Here is a 16,145-nt window from a genome sequence, read left to right on the forward strand (position 1 = left end):
ACTCTCTTTTTTTTTTTAGTAACCGATGTCTAGACAAATCGTATTTATAAAGTTACTTGTCTGGGTCAAAATGAGAAACAAAATAATAACTCCTATCATACTACCTTTTTAAAGTATAATTTATAAAGTACAAGCAAATTCTATCTTTACAATAACTAGTATTTGATTCTACACAACAATTACAATGCATATATATTATTGAGTGCAAAATTTTAGATCTCGTAAGATGGAGATATTTTGGTATCTTCATAGAACGGGACACCCCACTATCTCGTCCTATTCTGATAATTATTTTGATCATACATCCTAGAAGATATCCTTCGTTTCTCCTCACTTCTTTTCTTTCCTTCTCTCTTTTTTCTTTTATTCATTATTTTCATTCTTTTCCTTTTATCTTCATTTCTTTCTTTTTATTATATCTTTTTCTTATCCCTTCATTTTTTTCTTTTTCTTGCCTTTCTTCCTTCTTTCCTTCCTCCCTTTCTTTTTTTTCTTATTCATTCCTTCCAAATTTTCTTTTTTTCATCTTTTTTTTCCTTTCATTTTTTTCTTTTCTTTTTTTTATGGATGAATTTCAGAGTAGTCTCGATCTAATCTCGATCTTATTTTCTTACAAGAATGGAGTGCTAGTAATTCGGGAAGCAACTTTCATGCTTTTCAACCCTCTATACTATCTTTTAACGGGCATCACACTTAGCATTAAAATTCTGCATCTTGATATCAGATTCCATATAGATATTATTATGTTATAATGTTGGTATGTGAAAATGGTATTAGATAATAAAATATATCAAGTACCAATATAGCATAAGACTATATATCGATTTGGCACTGCATGGTATGATAAATATTGTCTAGTACTGATGGAACTCTCTGGACTGCTGCAGCGTGCCCTTCTCTGTGGCCGTGCTGCGCCTCCGTCCCCCCGCGAACCGGCTCTGGTAGAGCTTTTGTATGCGCGCGCGCGCGGGCAACAAAGTGGGGGTGTGTCCGTGTGCGCGGAGGGGGCTGGGTTTCTTTTCCGTCTATTTTGGGTGTAGTTGTAATTGGCTTTGGGATAGAGTAGATTGCTTGGTTTCAGGTTGGATTCCAACCGTTTGATTCGGGCGAGAAACAAAACGAGGTCCATCACATAAAATTAATGAATCCAAAGGGTTGGTAAGCAAACGCAGAGGATTGATGGGTCCCATTTCCATTCCTTCACCCCAGCATCATCCACGGGAGGGGGATAGGAAAAGAAATGGCGGTTTGGAGTCCGAGCAGGTCGATGAATCTCCACCGTTGGTTGCGGCGTTCCCCTTCATCAGCGGGCTCGAGTTCAGCAGCAACGGTAGCAGTAGCGTGGAGGAGCAAGAAGGGGAAGACTTGTTTACTTGCTGCCAATTGCACGCCTTTACAGCAAAGCCCTGACATCCAGAAACAAGTAGAGGAAGAGGTGAGTTTGATTTCTTTCTTTGAAACCCACTATTCCCATTGCCCAATTAGGTTTGCTGGTCACTTCTCAGGTTTACTATTTCTATGACCATTTTGGAGTTAATCTTTTAGATTGATGGCATAGAAGCATCAGACACACCCTCCTCAGAATTGCTTGCAGCATCTATGCGCAAAATTAGTAATGGCTATTGCATCATGACCATGTCTTCTTGCTCTGATCTGTGAGTTTTCCTAGATTTCTAGCAAGAGTATCGGGCAATAAGTCAGGATAACTTACGCTGGAGTCTTTTCTTTGATCTCCTAATTTTGGCTGCTCTGCTGACACCCTGGTGCTTGTGATAATATCTTTGAAGTCTTGTGTATTTGCTCAAAATGGGTTTATTTTCTGGAGATTTATGAAAAATAAATAAAATAGTAGGGGCTATGAAATAGATTTTGGCTCTTATCAAACGGATTCATGGAGGAGATATGGGCTTTTAGCATGTATAATAGGAAATGGAAAGTGGCAGTAGTTTGCTGGAAGATCTCAGAAGTAGCATGTTTTAGCTTCAAGCAAATCTAGGAGTGAAGGAATAATATGTCAATCAGCATTTGAATAAGAAAACCAAAGCTTAACCTGTTCTGGATGAATTGGAAAACTCAGCAAATCAATATATATATATATATATATATATATATATATATATATATATATATATATTGTCAGAATGTGGTTATCACCCTTTGTAACACTGTTTCTTGTGAAAGATACTCAAATATCTTACTCCACGACGTTTATTAGTGGAACCACTGTTCATCTAGATCTTTAGAGGCTTTCAATTTAGAATTTCGACTTTCTTGTGGTTCTCCTAACAACATTATTTTGGATCTACTCTGCAAAATAATTAAGATTGGATGAAGAAATATTGATAGAGTTCTAGCTAAGGTGCCACTAGGTTGTCTGATTAATATATGCCATAAAATTGTGCGCAGAGTCACATGTCAAGCAAAACACAAAGTGAGTGGACAGATTTGAGAATGCTAAGGTGGACCTGTGGTGACACTGGGCAAGACCATGAAGGACAAGGAATGAAATATGCTTGTTTGATGAAGCACATAAATGGCACATAATTTAAAGAAATGCTAAGATTCAATAAGGATTTAAAACAGCTGCACATGCAATTACTATAAGTGATTGAGATGCTGTGGGGAATTGTTTCAATCAAAGAAAAAAAGGATGCTTTGGGAATTGTTGGCTGTTTGCCATTGTGGCATGAAATAGAAGAATTTATAAAGCCAAATACAAACAGTCGGGAGAGCGTGACAATCAGTTCAGTTGACAAAGTCAGTGGGGTTTGGATACCAGCGACCTGGGTTTGATTCTCACCCTTTCCCAATTTTGGGCATTCTTCCTCCTGTCCTAATTCTCCCAAAGGAAAAAAAAACAGGTACAAATGGCTGGGAGGAGAAGGCATTCAGGTTTATGTTCAAACTGGCTGTTTTGTTGATAGCATCATGTGTATTGGTGCTGGCAAGTTACAGGCCCTGAGTTGTTGACTTTTAATGAGAGAAAAATAAAAAGAAACCAGGACCCAAGAGAGTCAGAGGTGGAGTTAAAGATCTTTCTGATAAATCACTGGCAGCCCCAAGATTATGAATAAAAGAATCGTTGCCCGCCTGGATATTGTCAAGAGCTTGTTGAAGATTGAGGCGAGCTTCCGAGAAGGTTAACTTCCTTTCCCCTAACACTTCTTGAGTCATGCTTCATGGTAAGAAGTTTGTTAAAAAAATCTCTTTGACAAATTTCCAGGCTTCAAATTTCTCCTAGACTTGTGTGAATTACTGCAGGATAAGCCAGATACACAGGTTACACACATGTACCATAAGCTAACCAAAATTGCTAGTTGCTGGCCAATTTTGTAACCACTCATGGGCAGGTGTTGTCATGGACCAGAACCAACTACTGTATCTTCTTCAATTGGTTCACAGTGACACGTAGGATTGTATCTGTAAAAGAGTTCTGTACAATGCTCTTTGTTATATAAAAGGAGGGACTGCACAAGTTCCTTCTAGGAAAAAAAAGGGCTTGTTTCCTCTGCTTCATTAGAAATAACCACTCCATTTGGCTCCAATACAGCACATAAAATAGAACATTATGGAAAGTTACCAAAAAGCAAGAGAAAATCAGTATCGGAAAGCAACTTTGCAGATTTTGATACCTTTGACTGGGAAAAGAAAAATGGAGAAGGCAACCATGATATATACATAGAGGGATTAAAGGTTTTGAAACTATCTAGATTTTGATTTGTTGAAGGATATATAGTGTATGTTGGGGGTACATTTATACTCGTCAACAGTGATTTCGGATCTAAAAGCAGAATTTTGAGTATTTGACTATAATCCAAAAGTAATTTTGGATCATGTTTAAGATCCCTCAAAATATGGTTTACATAAAGTTGACGCCCTTCCGTTGTTCGTGGACGGAGCACCGCAAGCTAAATATTGCGCAGGAAGTTAGTTTTTTTTTTTTTTTTAAGAAAAATTATGTGTTACCCTTTTAATACCCCTCGCACGTTTCTTTTTTTCACTTCCCCACTTCCTTGTCTATCAGGATCTTTTTTTCTTCAGATTAATCTCATCTCATCTTTATTCACATCCTCCATTAATCTCCTCTCATCTCCATCTACGTCATCTATTTCCGACTTTCAGGATTATTTAGTCTTCTCTTATTTCCATCTACGTCCCCTTTTGTTCGATTTTCTTGTCCATTAGGTCTCTTTTTTTCTACAGATTAATCTCATCTAATCTCCATCCACATCCCTACCTCTTATCTCTATTTACATCCTTTTTTCCGACTTTCAAGATTATTAATCTCCTCTATATCTCTCCTTTTTCTCCAATTTTTTTTCATATTAATTTCCTCTCATCTCCATCCACATCACATCTTTTTGCCGATTTCTTTATGTATCAGGACTCTTTCTTTAGTTAATATCCTTTCATCTCCACTTAATGAGACGAAGATAATTTCGAAATAAATAAGAAAGTCAATGGATAACTTTAACAAAAACATACAAAAAGAAAGATGAGAAAAAATAAAATAAAAAATTTTATATCCAAATAATATTAGAATTATTTTAGATATTTGTTCTTTTTGATCATTTGTCATTCAAAAACAGCTTTTGGGTTTGTTAACTAAACATACAATAAATTATTTCTACAGCTTCAGAATAGTTTTAAGATATTGATAGTCAAACAAAAAAGCTGACCAAACAGCTTTTGATATCAAAACACAACTTTTATTTAAAATTGCTTTTTGGCCAAAAGCTACATCATTCCCAAATAGACCCAGAGTAAATTTTGTAATTATATCATATATCTGTCTATTAAAATTTATCATTCAAACAAGATGTATTGTCTAGGCTACATGTTTTAGAGGAGGAAAGAGCACGTGTTTAGGATCAGGAAACATGGCCACTTATGTGCTGGATTGGGGGGCATTATCATATTCCTTAATATTTCCTTCTGCTTTAAACTTTCAGTTGCTCTTTCTCCTTTCATCTTTAAATGGAAATTTATGGTGAAAAGACTGGAGAGGATTTGCATGGTGAAGTTGTCTAGCTTCAGGTTGAATGCTGACCTGCATCAAGTTCTCTCCCCATATTTAAGGTACTAGCCATGCTACTCACTCAAAAGGCTGGCAAAAACTCAGAGTGACTGGATGTTTAACCTGGTATGGTTGTTGAACTATCATAATGTTTTAGGCAGACTTTTTTTTAGCAGCTTACACTAAATTCTGCCTCTATTATCCATTTCAAGCATTATCTAATACCATTTGTCCAATTTTTTTCTAAAAAAAAGGAAGTAGGGATTATGTGTGATTCCTGTGATGGCAGAGGATGGCTGCTTTGCGACTTCTGCGAAGGTAAGAAGACCTATGTGAAGGCTGAGAATAACCGAATTTATCGTCGCTGCCCAACTTGTAGAGCTGTAAGTCCTTATTAGTTACTTAGCAAAGTGAAAGTTGCATATCATGATGTTTTGTAGAGTCACTGTATGATAATGCATAGAATAATTGATTATTTAGCTTCCTTACTTGCAGATTGGCTACATTCTGTGTGCAAAATGCAAGGTCTTCAAGTGCATTACCTTTCCAGACTACAGTGATGGTGAGCTCTGACCATCGGACAAGATGAATTTGTTCTCTTTTTCCTTCTTTCCCCTGCTTTTCTGTGATCAAGTGCAAGATATAAAGGAGTAAACCCTGATTAATGTATTTCATCAAATGTTAGAGTTGCTTAATCTATTCATTCTATTGATAAACTGGAGCATAACCTACATGCACAACTGGAATATACTGAACAAAGTGTAGAAGGCTATCAGATGCCCCACTATTGTCTCAATAGTCTCTTGTCTAGTTGCCAGTTCTAAACCACTACATAGATATGAGGTACTTTAATGCATCATATTGTTCCTAAGGGATTTTTCTGCTCTATATTGAATTTCTAAGTTGTTATACATTTTTCTGAATATCCAGAGAATTCTGTTAACTACTGAGCTAGTTTGTTCATTAATCTTTTTTATGTAGATCATCTTTTATCCCCATATTAACCTTTGATTTAGCTGATATTCATTTACTCCAGAGGATTCCACTGCTATTCATTATGAGCTTCTGAGAATTTTTTGGGTGCCAACTAATGATGCATCTGAGATTGTCAGATTATGTGATCCACTGTTAACCAGATGTTCCAAAACATCCCCACCATTATAGCATTATTCATGTGCACATCATGATGGCGGTGAGACTCTGAATATGAGACCACTTCAGGTTGTTCAATGTACAGTAGCCTGCAGATCTGCTGATTCCATATGTAACTTGTGCAACTTAGTCACTAGAAAACATCAAGGTCTATCTAGGGATCTATAATTAATTCTTTGTTTTGCACGGTCTGCAGACATCACAGACTTCAGACTTGCAAGTCAAGAACTGAAAGATAACTGAAATTGGGAAAATCCTGACTTTGTGTGCGATTTGTGATTTGGGCACTGGAAAATAATAATAATGTATTAACGGACCTCGATGATTTTACTTTCCAAGTCTGCTAAGAGATCCCAATATATTTTTATCATGTTATAGTATTATATAAGATAGCTCTTGATAGGAATACTTGGCGAATGGGAATCTATAGAGCCAATCTCAAATAATTGAGAAAGAACCAGATAATTATAATTGCAATAGTCCTTGGTCATTCAAACAATACACCAATTAATATGAAATTCTAGGTCGAGAACTAATAAAAAATATCAATAAAACTGTACTTAATTCTTCCTTACATTTCTTGTCACATTCCCAAATTAGTAGGGCTTGCCAGCTTCTCATATTCATGAAACATGCATGTTAGAGGCCAAAAATTATTTTGAAATATGCACGGAGGGCTAGAAGTAATGTTTATTTCTGTTTAAAGTTGGCAACTCTGCTGGATCTGTATTAAACTTGTCGGTTTAGGACCAGAAAGTAATTATCCATTCGGGTGTTCTTGTTAGGGCAAACAAACGTCCTTCCATCAATAATTTCTCTCTCCATCCTCAATTTGCTCTTCTTTGCCGTCCATAAAAAAGTCCATACTCCATTGTTCCCTGGTTGATGAAGCTGCATCTCTTCCCTACCTCAAACTACAATTCCCTAATTCTACCTGCCTTTCCATTCCTCTTCATTCTCAATTCCAATCTCAATAAAGGAGAGTAAAATGCCCAGCACCAGTTCTTTGATTCATGTTTATGGCTTCTTGCTCTCCATGAATAAAAAAATATCCCTCTTTACCCTCCCAAGATCCAACCTTTCCACTCTCACTAGTAAATTTGGTAGATATTCTATGTGAGCTTCATGCAAACTTATCAAATAGTGTACCATTTGGCAAAGGATCACCAATGGAATTCCTTAGCAATCTAATGCTCGCCAAATCGTGACGCCCAAATATACAATAGCTACGAACTACTAACTTTTCAGAAGATACCAACTACCATGAACGTGATTGCATCCAGGACCCAAAAGAAAAACTCCTTCACATTTTTCCATAACCGACTCTTGCATGCTCAATTTCACCATCCATAGAGGCCGAGATGAGATGTACCAGAGAGATATCCCTGGCTTCATCTCTTATGTTCTCAATGCAGTATTTGGATGATCCTGTTAATTATTTAGATAACCATACAAATGCCATCCCATATCGGGGGTAATCCTATGGGCGGAACAGCACCCAAGCCCTTCTCTGGCCCCAACTTTCTAGCGGATGCCCAGAAGTCCACTAACGTCCGCCTTACTCGGATGGCGGGTGGGGAATCGGGTGGAAAGAAGGCAATGCCCCGGAATCCAATAAGGCTCTTCCTCTACCAAACCTCCTGTTGCGGTCGATTCCCTCATCGCCCGATTGTCGGGGTCGCATGCCTACAAAAAAAATTCTCACTGATCGGAGATGCCTCCGACGGGGACCCTCCGATGGTCAAATCAGAGAGGAGACTAGGCAACAGTAGAAAATCAGGGAGCTCAGCGGGGGAAAGAGAGAGCTTGAGAGCTTTTCGAGAGCTTAAGAACCCTTCAGAAAGCTTACCAAAACTGTTGCCTTATTCCATTTTATAGTAGAATGCGGTATGGTCCCGCCATTAATAGTGCAGACAACTGGAGAGTTGTTAAATCGTCGGAGACTGTCAAATCGCCTTGGGTTGTCAAGTCATTAGAATTAATCTATGTCCTTGACAGGACAATGCCCCAGGACGACCGTACCGCATGTCCTTGGCAGGACAACAGCCCATAGCGGTTGTACGACGTTCGGACGGGCCGGCCGACTATATGTCGGTATTCGGCTATCGGGACGTCGGGTGATGACTCGAGAACACCGTCGGCTGATCTGGTGCCTTGCGGAAGTCGGACGTCGGCTGCCACCCCCGACAATGAGTCGGTGATATGGGTTCGGCCGGTCGGAAACAGTTTGGGTCTGTTCGGCCGGCATACCTTCGGTCGGATATTGTCGGCAGTCATTGTCAGAGTCGTCCGTCTGTCCGGTGGGCAAAGTCGGGCGTCGATCGGACCGATCCGAGGATAAGTCGGCATACAGGGGTCAGTCGATATATCCCAACAGTTGCCCCCCCACTCCTGAGTCTGATGTCGTGTTGGCCCGCGTTTCCACGTGGGCGACGGCTTCGAGCGAAAGGAGTGGTTTTCCATCACGTCATGCCCCGACTCTGACGACCGTACCAACGAACGATCTGGTGTCAGGCATCTCATTGGGAACGCAAACCGCCGTCTCATTGGGAACGCAAACCGCCGTCGGTTAATTAATTCCGAGACGCGGTTTTTCCACCACGCGTCAGGGGGCTATTGGGCCGGAACCGTTCACGCGGATGGAGGCGACGTGGCTCGATCTGGGGCAGGTACGTCAAACCGTCGGACCGAGGGAGGACCCAGGCGCTGCCACGTGTCGACATCTGGGGAATCCTCGTCTGGCGCACTTTCATCTCGACCGTCGAAGGGCCTTATATATATGCGGCCACTTACATCCAAAGCTTTACTTTTTGCTGCCCTATTTCTGGCGCTGAGGCCCTGTCGAGTTGTCCCTCAGTTCCAGGTAGCTGCTTCCGTCCTCCTTCTTTGAAAGCTCTTCTCAAAGTTTTTTTTTTCTATTCTTGTCTCCTTGCATCCTTGGCATTTTCTTTTTTGTTCTCTTTTCTTGGTGCTAGCGTTATGGCTAGAACCTCTCCTCCAGGAAGTCAGTCGGAGAACCCGACCAATGATTCCTGGTCGACCTCGGAGGTGGAGGCTTCTTCACTTTCGGAGCCAAATGTCGAACGGCTTAGGGAGCAGTATGGTATCCCGGAGCAGTTCGGACTTTTCGCCCCTGGAGCTGAGGGTCGGGTTAACAACCCGCCTCCAGGCCAGATGGCCTTTTATGTCGAAGACCTTCGGACAGGTCTTCGCTTCTCGATTCCGGAGTTCGTCCGGAATGTCTTGGATTATTACGGGCTTTGTCCGATGCAACTGACGCCGAACTCAGTTCGATTAATAATCAGCTTTGCTCTGTTGTGTCAGTTTTTGCTGACCTTTTCCCGCATCTCTCTCTTTCGGACGTTCTTCGTCCTCCGACCCCATTCGAAAGTTCGAGGGTGGTGGTTCTTCAATTCTCGGAAGGGTCTTTCATTCATTATCGATCTTCCATCATCGATCCATAGGTGGAAGAATCAATTTTTCTTTGCTTCTTCTTCGCTACCCTGGGGGTTTCCTTCTCGCTGGGGAGACCCTCAAACTCAGCCGAACGAAAACAGTCAGGTGGAGGCTGGAGACCGAGAGGACTTTCACCGACTGAAGGATGTGTCAGTGCCGAAGCAGAGAGAGCTCGTCGTCGAGCAAGCTCTGTATGATGCCGGCCTGAGTTCGATTCTCTGCCTAGGTACAGTTCGATCTGTCGATCGTCTTTTGATATTTTCATCCGTCTTCGGACTTGTGCTAATTTTTCATTGAAATTGTAGGCATGCCACCGAGAGTAAGACTGACAGATGCCGACATTCGGCAGCATGCGGCGAGGAAGAGACCGGCACCCGGGGCTAGACTTTCGCGGCCTCCCAAGAGGCCTCAGACATCATCCCCGACCGACATTGCGATGGCGGCAACGCAGCCTGACACCGAACGGGTGTCGGGCTCTGAACCGATCATCGCCCTGTCGCTGCCGGCACTGCCTCCCGAGGTGCCGTCCGAGGAAGGGGCGGCAGAGGGGGCAGCCGAAGGAGTGTCGGTGCCTCCGACTGTGGAAGAGGTTCGGGTTGAAGCACGTGAGCCCGAATGACCCATGGCGGCTCCCGTCGCACCCTCGGGAGGAACTCAGTCGAGTTCAAGTTTTCCATCCTTCTCCGACCTTCGGGCCTGGGCGACTGATCTGGGGAAGGCTCCGATGGTGCCGGCGGACGACTCGAGGTCGGCGGGCCGCGTCGCATCGTCCGATGTTCGGGTCCCCAAGGGAGTGTCGGCCCTGGCCAACCATGACTTGGCCAGGAGGTTGTGTCAGGCAACCATTCTTCCGACCGACCGAGAGCTCTTGAGGAGTCGGCCGGTGACCGAGATGCTCTCTTCCTTTTACCCGACCATGATCCAGGTGAGCTCTTCTTCTTTTTCTTTCTTTTTCATTATTATTTTCCTGACGACCGACCTTCTATTTGCAGCTGATCTACAATATGTCCGAGCTGGAGACCGGGTACCGAAGGTTCGGCGACGTCTGGGCGGCCTAGAAGGATAGGGCCGAGACCGCCGAAGCCGAGAAGGCGACGCTGGTTGAGCAGCTGAAGCTGTCGGTCGATCATGAGGCCAGGCTCGAGGAGGAGATCTCCCGACTCACCAACGGCCTAGCCACCTCGGAGGCCGAGCTTCAGTCGGCCCGCGAGCAGGTCCAGCGCAAGACCCATTCCGTTCACCGACTGCGGCGTGAGCGGGACGGCTGCATCAGAGAGCTCGAGGTCGAGCGCGAGCAACTTCGGGTTAGCCTGAAGAATCTGGCTAAGGTCGAGGAGAACCTGTCCTCCGCCCAAGCCGATGCCGACATAGCGAAAGTCGAATCGGAGTCGACTAAAGAGGCGCTGAGCCGGACGGTGGAGGACTTTCGCAGCTCGACCGAGTATCGAGAGGAGCTTCTCGAGAGCGGCTTCGCTTCCTACCGGATGGGGTATGAGGATGCCCGAGATGCGATTCAGAGTCTGCACCCGGAGCTCGACCTGAGCAGCATCATCCCTCTGGGGTCGGAAGATCAAGCCACAGAGGGGGATGCCGACCCAACGCCGGTGGATCCGACGGCTGTGGAGGAGGTTGACCTTGGGTCGGTGGAACGAGCTGCCGAAGATGAGGTGGCTCCAAACTCCGGTCCCACTCCAACCCGAGCGGGTACACCGATTGCTCCCGAACTATTCCCAGTGCAGGAAGTCGATTCCGACGAATAGTCGGAGCGTCTGCTCCGTAGTTCTTGTATTCTTTTGTTTTTTGTTTCGCCTTTGATACTTGTAATCGGGCTTCGGCCCAATTTTATGAGCCTAATTCCAAGTAAATGAAATCAAAGACTTTTCAAATTTTTTTCCGCATGCGGTTCAAAGTGTATGTCTTGTCGAGCCATCCCCGAGAGTATAGGTCGTAGCTCCGACATACCTCGTTAGGACGTTCGGTAGGATCCAACGTAGCCGATCAAAGTAGTCAGTGGCGTGCGCCATGCTAAGGGCAGAGCAAGTCCCGATCGCAGGCCGGCGTCCTGACTATCGTACAGGTTGCGTAAGATTCGATGGTCGAGAGTCGTCCCGACTGTAGGTCGAGCGTCCATCGTCCGGACCTTGGTCGGGCGTGCACGTCGGGTCAGGTGTCAGTCAATCCTCGAACGTAGCTTGTCGACACAATCATTCCATAGAATCCGATAGTCGAGTAGTGTCCGACGTATTCAGATAGGATAACAATAACAAGTCGAATATCCATTGTCCGACCCTTGGTCGGCCATGCACGTCGAGACGTATGATAAACGGTGGCAAGCCGAATATCCTTCGATCGATCGTGACCAAGTCGGTATGTCGCAAGTCGAATATTTGTTGTCCGGCCCTTGATCGGATAGATACGTCGCGATGCATGATAAACGGTGGCAAGCCGAATATCCTTCGGTCGGTCGTGATCGAGTCGAGTGGTGTCCGACGTATTCGATTAGGATAACGATGACAAGTCGAATATCCGTTGTCCGGCCCTTGGTCGAGCGTATACGTCGTAATGTACGATAAACGGTGGCAAGCCGAATATCCTTCGACCGATCGTGATCGAGTCGGTATGTTGTAAGTGCGACTGCGGTCGTCTTGACGTTTTGTCCTTCTTAGCCGAAGCTAAGTCGGCAAGTTAGCCAGCCGCGTTGATCGAGAGTCGACTGTGGAAGGAGCGCGGCTTCAACTTAGAGAGGTTTCATCGCCAGCGCTGGCCTCCTGTTAATGTAGACAGAATGGTTCTCGTAAGAATCCGATGTGTCATCGGCGATCGAGCCGTAGATTCAACGATCGAGACGTAGATTCGACGTAGATTTGGCGATCGAGATGTAGATTCGGCATAGATTCGACAATCGAGACGTAGATTTGGCGATCGAGCCATAGATTCAACGATCGAGCCGTAGGTTCCCAACGAGACGTTTTGCCCAAGTCGGGGCATCATGGCTCGTACTTCTGGCGAGGGCTGACCCTCGGCGGAGAGCCGAACTTTGTAGACTCTGGAGTTTCGAAATTGAGTTGTATTCCGAGCAAGGGCATACAGAATTCATTGATGGTACAATTTCAGGTTGTCGGCATTCCAAGTCTGGAGAATGGCTGTCCCTTCCAAAGTCTCAAGTCGGTAGGCGTCCGACTTGCAGGTGTCTGCTATCTTGTAGGGTCCTTCTCAGTTTAGGGACAGTTTTTCTCGATCCAGAAGCTTCGAGACTTCCGCCTTCCTTAAAACCAAGTCTTTAGGTCTGAAGAACTTTGGCCTAACTTTAGCATTATAGTATCGGGCCACTCTTTGTCGGTAGCAAGCCATGCGGAGTTGAGCCTCGCGTCGAAGCTCGGATAGGAGGTCCAAGTCAGCTCTCCGACACTCGGAGTTGCCCAATTCACAGTATTGCTCAACTCTAGTCGATGGTAGCCCGATCTCTAGTGGGATCATTGCCTCTGTCCCATAGGCCAAATTGAAAGGAGATTCTCCGGTCGGGACACAGGGTGTCATCCGATATGCCCACAGGATCGAGTGCAACTTCTCGACCCAGAGGCCTCTAGCTTCGTTCAGTCGAGTCTTCAACCCATGCAGAATGGTCCGGTTGGTTACTTCCCTGTTGGATTGTGGATGCCCGATCGAGGTCAGCTTGTGCGTGATATGAAATCTCGCACAGAACTCTCTGAAGTCATGGTTGTCGAACTGTCGCCCATTGTCGGTGATGATAGTGTGTGGCAGTCCGAATCTGAAGATGATGGACTTCTGGATAAAGTCTTCCATCTTGTGCTCGGTGATTTGCAACAGGGATTCGGCCTCCACCTACTTGGTGAAGTAGTCGATCGCGACGATTATGAATTTTTTTTGACCAGACGTCGGAGGAAAAGGATCGAGTATGTCGACTCCCCATTGGGCGAAGGGCCAAGAGGCGACAATGGAAGTTAGTTGGTTGGCGGGTCGGTGTTGTAAGTTGGCGTACTTTTGACATGACTCGCACCTCCGAACCAAATCAGCCGCATCTTTCTTCATAGTGGGCCAGTAGTAACCTTGCCGTAGGACTTTGTAGGCCAAGGATTTGCCCCCTAGGTGACTTCCACAGATCCCTTCATGCACCTCTCTGAGTGCGTAGTCCGCGTCCATCAGTCCCAGGCACCTTAGCAAGGGAAGAAAGAATGACCTTTTGTAGAGTCGCCCGTCCATCATTACATATTGGGAGGTCGTCCATCGGAGTCGCTTGGCTTCCGCGGGGTCCTCAGGACTGGTTCCGTCAGTCAGATACTGAACGATCGGGTCCATCCAGCTTGGCTCAGTCGTCAGTTGTAACACCTCTTCAGCCCTGTCGATGCTCAGTTGCTCGAGACTCTCCACGAGTGTCCGGCCCAAGATGCCGTAGGCAGACGTCGCATCCACCAGTTGGTCGATCTTCGACAGTGGGAAGCTGTCCTTCGGGCAGGCTCGATTCAGGTCGGTGTAGTCGATATAGATTCTCCACTTTCCGTTAGCTTTCTTCACCATGATGACATTGGCGAGCCAGTCGGGATATGTGGTTTCTCTGATGAAATTCACCTCGAGTAGCTTGTCTATTTCCTCATTGATGGCCTTCTGTCTTTTGAGGACGAAAGACCATTTTTTCTGTCTCACCGAACTCATGCCAAGGGCGATGTTGAGTCGGTGAGTCATTGTTTCTGGAGGTATGTCGGATATATCCGCTGCTGACCAAGTGAATATGTCGGTGTTGGCTTTCAATAGCTCTATCAGCTGTTGTCGCTCCGGGTCGGACAACTGCGACCCGACCCAGACGACCTGTTCAGGATTCTTTGTCATCGGGATGGAAATCAGCTGTTCAGCCAGTTCATCCCGTTTCTCCTCTTTTCATTGGTCCAGCTTGTCGACCGACAGGGAGTCCTTCGATTTATTATTTTGAGTAGAGATTTGAAAATATCGCCGAGCGAGCTGTTGATCCCCGCGCATTTTTTCAAGTTCGTTTTTAGTCAAGAACTGGACCAGCAAGTGATATGTCAAGACTATCGCTCTGAGGGCGTTTAGTCCGGATCTTCCAAGTATGGCGTTGTAGATCGAAGGTACTTGGACGATCGTGAAGGTTATGTAGACGGTGCTTTATCGTGGTTCGACCCCAGCTGCCACGGAAAGAGTAATTTCTCCTTCCACTACGACGGCCTCCCCGGCGAAACCCACCAGGGGCGTAGAGACTCTCCTGAGTCGGTCGGTCGACAGTTGCATTCGGAAGAAGGTCGAGTAAAACAAAATGTTAGTCGAGCTTCCATTATCAACAAGAATCTTTTTTACATCATAATTCACTATTGTCGTCGAGACAACAACAGCGTCATCATGGGGAGTTTGGATTCTCCGAGCATCTTCATCTGTAAAGATGATTACATCATCCTGGCGCGGCCTCTTCGTCAACTCCCCTTCAGCAGTCGTTCTCCGGTCCAGTCGTCTGAAGATCATGTTGATGACTCCAATAGTAGGCTGATTGTTCGCTGCCTCTTCAGTCGGTTGGGGTTGTCAGTCGGGAAGGGGTCGAGCCGGTGGGTCCCTTCGATACTTTTCGAGATATCCCCGTCGTATGAGGGCCTCTATTTCATTCTTGAATTGGATGCATTGCTCGGTGTTGTGACCATGGCCCCGATGGAATCGACAGTATTTTCTCCAGTCGAGGCCCTTTGCCTTCAGAGGCGGAGGCCGTCGCAGATATTTCGCTCCTTCGATCTCCATCAGGATCTGCGCACGAGGAGCAGAGAGAGGGGTGTAGGAGTCATACCTGCGATGCATCGATCTCGGACTTCGCCGTCGAGGTGATCTCGAACTTCGTCGTCAGGACGAGACCCATTTATCAGTCGAGAGTCTGCTGGGTTCAGTAGGAGCCCGATTTTTCTTCCGCTTCTCCTTCTGGCCCGTGCCCTCGGTCAGGCGCCGATCGGAAGCTTCTTCGTCCGTGCGCATGTATTTGTACGCACGCTCCAGCAATTCGACATACGTCCGAGGGAGGGTCTTATCCAAGGAATAGGTGAACCGGGACCCCCTTAACCCCCTTTTCATGGTCGAGATAGCCATGTCTTCGTTGAGGTCCCGGTTCTCAAGTGTGGCCGCGTTGAATCGTACCACAAAGTGTCGGAGTGTCTCATTTTCTCCCTGTTTGTGGGAGAAAAGACTGTCCGAGGTTCGTGACGGCTTCCGACTGGTGCTGAAATGGACCACGAAAGAATGCTCGAGCTGCCCGAAGGAGTGGATACATCCTGAACGGAGGCTGGAGTACCAAGCCCTAACAGCTTTACGGAGTGTGGCGGGGAAGCCGATGCAGAGGAGGGCATCGATTGCCCCTTGAATTGTCATGAGAGGCTTGTAGCTCTCCAGATGGTCCACTAGGTCGGTGGAGTCATCGTAAGGCTCCACATAAGGCATCTTGAGCCGACTAGGGATCGATTCGTCGAGGATAAATCGGGAGAGAGGTTGGGTGGTCCGAAAGTCAACGTCGTTT

At 45.5% G+C, this 16,145-nt stretch overlaps 1 protein-coding gene across 1 annotated transcript; it reads left to right on the forward strand.

Annotated features, from left to right (window-relative positions):
* The first annotated feature begins 958 nt into the window (after window positions 1-958).
* LOC140859217 (uncharacterized) lies at window positions 959-5,960 on the forward strand. The gene is made up of 3 exons (XM_073260880.1): window positions 959-1,435; window positions 5,272-5,400; window positions 5,513-5,960. Exons 1-3 carry the CDS (start codon window positions 1,241-1,243, stop codon window positions 5,588-5,590), a joined length of 402 nt encoding a protein of 133 aa, XP_073116981.1. The 5' UTR covers window positions 959-1,240; the 3' UTR covers window positions 5,591-5,960.
* Window positions 5,961-16,145: the final 10,185 nt, after the last annotated feature.

The sequence above is a fragment of the Elaeis guineensis genome, chromosome 7 (assembly GCF_000442705.2).
Source record: "Elaeis guineensis isolate ETL-2024a chromosome 7, EG11, whole genome shotgun sequence".
In the NCBI taxonomy this organism is placed as follows: domain Eukaryota; kingdom Viridiplantae; phylum Streptophyta; class Magnoliopsida; order Arecales; family Arecaceae; genus Elaeis; species Elaeis guineensis.

Coding starts and splice junctions, on each gene's coding strand:
- LOC140859217 (XM_073260880.1), top strand. CDS start 1,241: ATGGCGGTTTGGAGTCCGAGCAGGTCGATGAATCTCCACCGTTGGTTG. Junction 1,436..5,271: donor AGAAACAAGTAGAGGAAGAG/GTGAGTTTGATT, acceptor TCTAAAAAAAAG/GAAGTAGGGATTATGTGTGA. Junction 5,401..5,512: donor GCTGCCCAACTTGTAGAGCT/GTAAGTCCTTAT, acceptor CCTTACTTGCAG/ATTGGCTACATTCTGTGTGC.